This window comes from Hibiscus syriacus, unplaced genomic scaffold (assembly GCF_006381635.1).
Source record: "Hibiscus syriacus cultivar Baekdansim isolate YM2019G1 unplaced genomic scaffold, ASM638163v2 tig00110059_pilon, whole genome shotgun sequence".
Taxonomy (NCBI): domain Eukaryota; kingdom Viridiplantae; phylum Streptophyta; class Magnoliopsida; order Malvales; family Malvaceae; genus Hibiscus; species Hibiscus syriacus.
The window spans coordinates 1,132,971-1,142,567 of NW_024062582.1; the positions used below are offsets into that span (position 1 = coordinate 1,132,971).

At 32.7% G+C, this 9,597-nt stretch overlaps 1 protein-coding gene and 3 long non-coding RNA genes across 4 annotated transcripts; 1 reads left to right on the forward strand and 3 right to left on the reverse strand.

Moving 5' to 3' along the window:
• The first annotated feature begins 522 nt into the window (after positions 1–522).
• LOC120214367 lies at positions 523–1,738 on the forward strand. The gene is made up of 4 exons (XM_039212279.1): positions 523–621; positions 718–990; positions 1,088–1,147; positions 1,235–1,738. The coding sequence occupies exons 1-4, from the start codon at positions 523–525 to the stop codon at positions 1,736–1,738; spliced, it is 936 nt and encodes a 311-aa protein (XP_039068210.1).
• Positions 1,739–3,477: 1,739 nt separating this feature from the next.
• On the reverse strand, positions 3,478–4,363 carry LOC120214403. The gene is made up of 2 exons (XR_005524861.1): positions 4,248–4,363; positions 3,478–4,071 (listed from the first exon to the last, which is right to left on the reverse strand). It is a non-coding gene; the product is annotated as an uncharacterized LOC120214403 (long non-coding RNA).
• A 1,518-nt stretch (positions 4,364–5,881) lies between these two features.
• Positions 5,882–6,304, reverse strand: LOC120214378. Its single transcript, XR_005524856.1, has 3 exons — positions 6,269–6,304; positions 6,148–6,193; positions 5,882–5,918 (listed from the first exon to the last, which is right to left on the reverse strand). It is a non-coding gene; the product is annotated as an uncharacterized LOC120214378 (long non-coding RNA).
• Positions 6,305–6,589: 285 nt separating this feature from the next.
• Positions 6,590–8,619, reverse strand: LOC120214377. Its single transcript, XR_005524855.1, has 4 exons — positions 8,522–8,619; positions 7,547–7,590; positions 7,214–7,342; positions 6,590–6,762 (listed from the first exon to the last, which is right to left on the reverse strand). It is a non-coding gene; the product is annotated as an uncharacterized LOC120214377 (long non-coding RNA).
• Between the last annotated feature and the right edge of the window lie 978 nt (positions 8,620–9,597).

Here is a 9,597-nt window from a genome sequence, read left to right on the forward strand (position 1 = left end):
ACTTTTAGTAAAACCTATAAAATCCAAATTGATAATCAATTGCATGAATTTTATCCATCCCAATATGTCAAACCATATAAAAAAACAAAGCTAGTTTGATTTCATAGCAAAAACAAGAAATAATCTTTTTTCTCTTAAAAAATTAGCTGACCCCATGGGTAGAATTAAAAATTATTGGCCTAATTTTATGGAAAAAAATATTGTAGAATTAAAAAAAAGAATTTATTTAGTATTTTTTCAATATATATTCTTATTTTAATTTTAATCTTGTAATTGTTCATGATTATTATTGCATTAGTGATATTGACTTGTGACATCAAATTTAATTAAAATTTAATAAATATAAAATTTTTCAAAGATAAAATCATATTACTTTTTTAGAAAATATTATTTTTAATCAGTTTAATAAAAAATATAAATAATAAAATTAAGACATGATAAAATATAAATTCGGGCATTTTACAAGGTTATGGGAGTCGGTCTCTTTAACTTTTGGAATCAGTGTCGAATCTAGCATTTGACATGGAGCGAATTGGTTTTAATTGGAGGGGAAATGTCTGGTTGGGAATTGCCCCTTTCAGAGAATGTGGACCTGTGAAATCTCATTCGGAATTCAGTAAGGTTATGGGAACCTCGATAGAGAAAGTGGAAACATACTTGAGGGATGGAAGTTAGTGTATTTATCTTTTGGAGGGCGAATTGCTTTGATAAGATCAGTGCTATCTAACATGCCCTCCTATTGTTTTGTCTCTCTTTCGATTACCTGCTTCGGTGTACAAGAAGCTCAATGGTTTATTCTCGAGGTTTTTGTGGGGCGGTTCTAAGGATAAGAAGAACATCCATTGGGTTAGATGGGCTGAAGTTTGCAAACGGGTAGACTATGATGGTCTTGGCTTCGTAGATACAAGACAGAAAAATCTTGGTTTCCTTGGTAAGTGGTGCTGGCGTTTCTGCAATGAAAAGTCGACTCCCTGGAAACTTGTGACTACTGTAAAGTACAGTCTAGACTGAAATGCTTTGCTCCCTTCTCGATCTATCTCTCGTGGAGCTTCTTGGATGTGGTGGGGAGTTATTTCTACCTATACAGGGGACGGAGGAAATATGGGCCTCATTGATTTATTTCAAATCCAAGTGGGAGACAGGAGAGGTATTAGATTTTGGCAGGATAAGTGGTTAGGAATTCGACCACTTCAAGATTTGTTTCCGAGGATGTTTGCTCTTGTGGATTAATAAGAAAGGTCCAATATCTGATTTCGGGATTAAGGTTGGGGTAGGGTGGAGATGGAATATCCTGCTTAGGAGGGAGGTTTTTTATTGGAAAAGATTGCAATGGGAAGGTTTGTTGCGTTTGCTCGAAAGTTTTGCGAGTTCGGCTTCTCGATCAGACTGGGTTAAATGGTTGGGTTCGACTGATGGTGTTTATTCGGTGAAATTAGCGTCGAATTTAGCATTTGACAGGGAGCAGATTGGTTTTAATTGGAGGGGAAATGGTTGGTTGGGAATTGGCCCTTTCAGAGTAGAAGCATTTTACAGGGAGCAGATTGGTTTTAATTGGAGGGGAGATGTTTGGTTGGGAATTGGCCCTTTCAGAGTAGAAGCATTTTTATGGAGGGCTCTCCCACTCAGAGTTGCGGTTCAGGACGATCGCTGCCCGATATGTTCAGATCTTCCAGAATCATTCGATCATTTTCTGCAGGTGTGGTGTGAGGCTCTTCCACCAATTCCGCCTTATAAATAATTTGGGGTGTTTTGCCTTTTGCTATCATCTGGTCCACTCGGCTTTTTAGGAATGAAGTGGTTTTTCATGGAAAGAGGTTTGATTGGTTTCAATTGGTCTATTTAGTTAAGTATAGAGTTGCCTGCTGGTTGTCGACCAAGTTTCAATCGGCACCTTTTTATTTGGATAACCTGACTGCGGATCTCTGATTGCGAAGGATGTTCATCTTCTGAAAAAATCTGCTCCACTTTCTTTAGTTTGGATCCCACCTCCGATTGTTTCGTGAAGTTCAATGTGGACGTTTCGATGCGGATAGATGACATCGGTGGAGGTATTGGAGGAATCCTTAAAGATTCCAATGGTTCGATCTTGGTTTCTTTCTCAGTCCCGATTGGTGGGAGTCACCGTTGATGGCTGAGATCTTAGCTGTGGAGTATGCGGTTAAGTTGTTTGCGGATTCTATGCAGACCTTATTTTAGAGTGTGATTGCGGAACAGTGGTGAATTGGGTTAGGGGTCCAAGTTCTATTCCCTCGGAATGGGTGTTGGTTCTTCAGCCGATTGCTGCAATGTTTATCAGTGGAAAATTAAGCGTTAGACATGTCCCTCACAGTCGAAATGTGGCAGTAGATCATTTGGCTAAGCTGGCTTCTGGTTCTCTTGTTGGGTGAGTATTGTATTCGTGTGCCGGTTTTGTTTGTTTGTTGTTTGAGGTCTCGTTGCTGATGTTTTGGTTTTGCTTTTGTGTTGGTTGTTCCTAGATGAATCAATGGATGTATTTGGTGGGTGTTCAGTTTATGTGGTCATTGTCTGGATGTATCTTTTTCGTCCATTTAATTATAGGGTTTTCTTTAAAGAGGCCCAAATAATGATTTTTAGTCTCTATTAATAAATAATATTTTCTTCAAAAAATTATAAAATAGGGAATTTTCACATAGTATAATAATATGTTTAATGTATGTATATAAGAAGATAATTTTATTTAAATTTGACATGTTTTGAACTGATTTTATTTTAGATTAAATTTTAGGTCTAAATCAAGTTAAGTTTTATGAATGATAATGTTGAATCAGTTCGAATTTGAATTTAAAGTAAAAAATCTTTGACCTCTTTATAATGTCCTCTTTATATATATATATATATATATATATTTTTAATAATTTTCTATTTATAATGTCCTCTTTATATTTTTAGGGATAATTATTATAATGTCCTCTATATTTTTTAAATTATTTTCTATTTTACAGAATAAATATTATAATGTCATCTCTCTATTTTTTTATAATAATTTTCTATTTTATACAATAAATAAAAAAAAACTATTAGATCATGTGCAAATTTAACTCTAAAATTTGAATCAAGTTTCGAATCTAACTGAATCTCCTTAAACTCAAGTCAGACTTGATGGAATATAGAAGAATATAAAACTCAAATCAGATTCAAATTAATGAAAAATATGACCCAACATACACACATATATATGAATTTATTAAGGCTCGAGAAAGAGTTTAGCATATATATTTAGGTATAATATCAAAAATTGCTAATAATATTTGATTAAATAATCATAAATATTATATAAATATTGTATAATATAATATGAATATTATATTTATATTAACATCATAAATATGAATATTTTATGCATTATGCATAAATATATATCAAAATTATATTCATAAATAAAAAAGTATTAATTTTTTAGAAAAAAATAACGTTAGTAAAGAAGTGAGTTGAACTATGTAAGAACACGAGATAAGGTGGAGAATGTTAAGTGTACGTATCAGGTACGAATACGGTCCAACACAATTATGTTCAACTTTAAACACTTCATTCTAAGTTAAGTCGGAAGCACTGTTATGTTCAGACAATAACAAAGATGCAAGACAAATTCAATTTGATGCACAAATAAGCCTTCACATGAAATCATTGATTCCTTTGCATAAGTCTAACCAAGTCTAATATACGACAATAATCGTAGAAAAGAGAAGATTCTTTACCCTCGAGTCCGTCTCGATGGTGTCTGTTGCTTCCGTAAGGTTGTTACACGGGCTGCCACCGACAACAAGGTCAAATCCGCCAAATCTACTCATCAATTGCTCCAACCGATCACCATTCAGTTCTTGCACATCTGGTATATCAATTAGAGTCCCCGTTGATTTGTTTGCTCCCACCAACTCCTAACAATGTTTCTGCACACTTCCGACTTCTCAACCGATACAACAGCCTTCAAAGGTATGCCAAGCCTGTAGAGGGCAACCTCTGCACCACCAATCCCAGAGAAAAGAGACAGGACATTGATACCGTCGGGAACATGTCTCTTAAGACTGAAAGATGATAAGCCACTGTGTCGACCTGAAATCAACTATTCTATAAGCATAGCACTGCAAGGATGGATTCATGTATCTCTAAACCATGAATCACATTAGAAGAATCAAACTAATAATGGAGACATTATGACATTCATGTACCATAACCATTATTACTTGGGAATTTGGCAATTACAAGATAAAAAAAAGTAAAAATCACACCTGGAATGAATTACCGAGCGATTTAATCCTCTCTGTCCGACTAGATCCTCCTCCTCGTGTATGGTTTTTAGGAAAACCTAGAAGCATTTCCACCTCATCAGGTTCAAGTGGAGCAACTTTATTCCTTCCAACCCATACAAGATTCCATTTTCTGCACTCATCAAGAACATACTTCTGGACACTCAAAGGTGGCTCATCGTCATAAGCTTCAAGAGCCTTACGGATCCTTCTGTCAATTTGGCACTTCCTGTACAAGTTTGTAAACAGTTCTTTGTTCTTGGATCCAATGGCCACCATTAATGGAAAAGCATCATGTATGGTGCCGGAACAAGAGGAAATCTTTCTCAATTGGCAGTTATGAATATAGCAGCAGCACAAAAATACTTCGAATCTACAAATCTCTACATCGTATAAGTACCGTGACATTTCAGTCCAAACACCAACTGGAGCAAGTGCCACGTTCTCGTAGTAGAAATAAGGAGGCCCAATAGCATCTTCTGGAAGTGTTCTTTGAGTTATCTGATCTGGTTCAGTAGGAACCCCAAAACCAATCATTGGATTTGGAAGATGAACTGCATGATCGTCTTCATTAAGAAGCTTCTTTTCAAGCTTCATTTGCTTCTTCTTTTTCCAAAAATCATAGCCCGAGTTTCGCCTTTTCTTGTAATTGGGATCATTACAGAATGGCTTCTGTTTAATTGGATGGAAGGTGTAAGTGTAACCAAAAATAATAAACGTAAAACTACATCAAATTGGCAAACTCTGTTACAAAAATGCAAATATGCAAGAAAAAACTACAAACATTTACGAAGAGAACTTCAAATCTAAATTCTTTGAAAGGGGAAAGAAACTACCCTATCTTCTACCGGAAGAAGTGCATCAGCAGCTTAGCCATTTGAGCAGCACATATAAAATCTATCAACTCTGCAATTGATGAATCTGGACCTGTAGTATTTAAAGAGTTAATGTTAAGGTACAATCTGAGTGTAAGAACTACATCCCCTTTTAAAAGGCCCATTAACTTTTTGAAAAGCTGAACCCTTATTGAAAGATGTTAACAGGGGAAAAGGCTTCCTATCTCATTTTCCTCATTTTTTCTTCTTCTACCATTCAAGCTTCCTTTGTTTTCCATAACCATTGTAGTTCTCATTCGAAAAAAAAACTCACCACATCTCTCATGGCTATTGAAACCTCAGCCTCTGAGTATCCCATTTCGTCAAGTATAACAGTTTACTCTCCTCATCAGAATCAGAATTCAGGATTTCCTAGAACATAGAAATATGAAAAACAAAAACTCAAATAAATAATCTACAGGTAAAATGAGACAAAATATTTGTTAATGTAATATATGTAATTCGTCAGTAGATAAATTATAGCATCTATAGAAAATGCGAATCAATGACTAAAGGCCACATCATAGCACATCCACTTTGCTAGAAAAATTAAAGCACCATCAATTTTTAGAATTAAATTTCTCATAGTATTAACAGATGGATATTTTAAAAATTTTCAAAATGAACAGATGAAATAATAGATATAACATTAAAGGTTACATACCTCGGTATCAGAAGAACTATCGATATCTGTGAAATCATCCTGAAAGCTCGCTTCATAATCAGATGAGTAGTTATCAGAATCAACATGTTGCATGGGTGCAGACTTTTCAAGAGCCTGCAAATTTAAACTAATCATTCAATGATATAACAAGAGGAGAGTATCCAAAAACTCAAAAAAAACAATTCTTGGGAAGAATTGACAAATATCACCTGTACCACTGTATATGTAGTCTTGCTATTGCATCAAAATCAAGATTATTGTTCATATAAATTGGTTTCTCTCCACAAAAAGTATATTCCAGAAATAGTCTTCACTAAAAACAAGGTTCAGGTGTACAACTTACCGAATACGTCAACAGAGTCTCTAATATCGTATCTGTATTTCCCCTCCTAAAAATAGACAAGATTATAGATAAAGAAGCTGAGATGAACAGTGATGTCTAATAAAACAAGAAAGAACCATACCATTTTCTTTAATTGCTTTGATAACCATATCTTCAGAAACCCCATCCCTACAAATGGTCAATCAACTTGGAATTGGAAGAAACTAGCCAATGAGCTTGCCTTCAAACCAGAACGGGAAATCAAGGATTAATAAATTATGAAATCAACAGGCTAACAAATCAATGATTTAATAGTGAAAATTCAGCCAAGAGCATATGCAGCAACTTTCTAGAATCAGAGTATATGCAAAATAAGAATCATTAGAGTAGGGCATATGCAGTAACTCACAGAGTACTGAAGTAGAGCTTCGAGTATCAAGTTTGAGTTCTCCACCCTGGACAATAGTAAAGCAGAATCATAAATGAGCTTATGATTTAAACTTATTCTCCAAGTAGAAAAGACCTAGAAGCTTTACCATTTTCCTCAATGGCTTTTGCTACAAGTTCCTCGGAAAACCCCATTCCAACAAAATGATCAATTAACTTGGAATTGGAAGAATCAGCAGACGAGCTCACCTTGAGAAGATAAAAGTTAATCATGAGTTAGTTATGAAATTACTTTTCCCTTAACCATAATATTTGTAGAAAAGTTACATATAAAGCGGAGAGAAGATTGTCAGCAAAAAACAGGTATTCGAAGAATAAATGGGGTAGACAATCCTTATATAAGAAGAGTTTAGACTTCAGAAAAAGCATTACATAAGACGGAGATGCAGAATTACAGAAACCTATAGTAGCAAATGTCTTAACGGCCAATGCACCATTTTTCAACTAGTTCCTATAAGATCTCATCCATTAATATCACTAACCAAATGTATATTGTTTCTTTAAAAATTGCAAATGAAAGATAATTCAATAACATAATCCTAATAATCACTAAAAAAATTCTTCTTAAAATCCAAATTAATACAGTAACTGCAATACTATTCCAGAATGTGGCATAAAGTAATTACAGATGAGCATGTACCTCCGTGTACCCAAGACAGCTTCCCCATTGGTAAGTGACACTCCTGAGCGAGAGGAGGAATTATCAATTTCCAGTTCATCTTCAGTATCCCAGTCAAAATTCAGCATCACCACCAGAACTATTTCGATCCTACAAAAGATACAGATAACATCATGGTATCAACAAATTTTCGGTAATGAACTAGGTTCAGTTGTATTTTGGCTGGGTAAAACTAAGGAAAACTAGTATTCTATCATTATTATTATCAATATTATATATATATATTTCAAGAAATACTACAAGAATAAAAACAACAACAAAAAATATAGAAAAAATGATAAAACTAAAGAGTACCATTTCTTTTGAGCTTTAGTACAGCCCAAGAGCAAGTTCTTAACCTGTAAAAGAGACATGAAAACAGATCAGAACCCATGTTTTAAACAATTTATCAACAATCAATCTATGCTCAAGTTAATTAATGTGGCATATATGGAATTTACTCCTATACAGCATTAACAGCAACAAAAAGTACCTAAGTCTTTTTTAAATTGACATAGAAACAACCACGTCCTTAGTAAACATACGAAGTTCAAGATACATTTCCACCAATCTTCACAACCAACAACTAAAAATGCAAGATGCTCAAGTTTCAGTCGCTAGATCAAGTTAAAAGGAGAATAAAAAAGAGAGGCTCGAAAAAATCGGCGTCACCAATAGCTTAAGAATTACCCTGAAAATGACATTATCCACCGCAACAAAAAGTTTATGTTCACTAACCCTATCCTCTAGATTCAGCTTATAATTTTCAGACATAATACTCTCGTCTTGAATCTTAAGAAACATGGCAAATCATTTTCAATCGGAAAAAAAAAAACTAATAAATTTATTAGATTATATTCATAAAAGGGGAAATAATAAAAATTGTTATTATTAAAGTTAAAAAATCAAAAATTAGCATGCAATCTATAGATAAATAAATTGCTCTGAAAAATACACTATGCTTAAATTTAATCTACTCTTTCAAGAGAAAACCGAACCAGGATAAAAAACGCAGACAAAAAAAATTGTTTCTCGGCAGCCAAACAGAAGCGCGAAAAGAAACGCAGCATAAACGCCTAACCAGTACAGAAATAACGGAACAAGAAACTAAATTTCAACTATAATCAATTAGTTAAACGCAGAATAAAAATTCAAAACGAAAACAAAAACCTCAAGATCCGAAGACAATTATGTTAATCTGACACGGAAACCATGTAAAAAATAAATGCAGTTAAAAGATCAACAATTAACAAGAACAACAAAGTGAAGCATGCAAAATATATATGTTACCAAGCAATGTTCTTAAACGACTGATTTGAGTCATTGACAGTAAGATTAAATGAAAATGAGGAGACCAATATAGAGGGAAAGAGTGTTTGGAATGCGGGGATGGGAATTTTATCGGGGACTCTGAAAATAAATTAATTTTTTATTTGGCCTATTAGTGAAAATAAATTAAAAAATAGAAATAAAATATGACGTGTCATATTTTCCCCTTTTATCAGTAGGTAGCACGGAATCGTCGTGCTGCTGCGTGGTAGTTGACGTTTGGGCTTTCTAAACAAACCCACCAATGGCTATCCTTTGTATTTGAATTAAATTGTGTTTTTTATTTTAATAGTTATTATTTTATAATTTCACATTATTTAATTGACCGAATTTTGTTATCAAAAATGATTTCTTAAATTATTTTTATTTAAAATAATAATAAAATATTGTTAACAATTGATTGAATGGAACTAAGAATTTATTGTATATCCATTTAATTAGTAAAATATTAAAAAAAAGTTAAGTTCAGTAAATGATACAAAATACAAATAAAAATATTTTATTGAACTTTTAAAATTATAAAATATCATTGAATTATCATGAAATAATAACGAATTTTCAAATTATTATAAATTATCATTAAATTTTATTAAAATTATTAAAAAAAAACATTAAATTATCAATCTTTTACACTCATTATAACTTGATAGTGATCATTTATAATAATTTGATAAATTTGATGTTATTTTATATTTTTAAAAAATTAATGGCCAAATTAATTATTCAAATATAATTGGCGATCTCTTGTATTTTACCCTATATTATTTATGATCAAATATTATAAATTCTAAAGGTTAGGATTTCAAAATTTTAAGCTGATAACATTATTCTCAAAATATGATTATTAATTAAAAATTTCCACTTTTTAAAAACAATTATTACTTGTTAAGAGAATTTTAACTTAGTTACACCTCCTTAGGTTAATGGTTCGAATGTATTAGAATATATTAAACTTGATTAATAATTGAACGATTATAGGATAATATTTAAAATATATTATACTTGATTTAAAATTACATGAACTAACTCATTTCTTT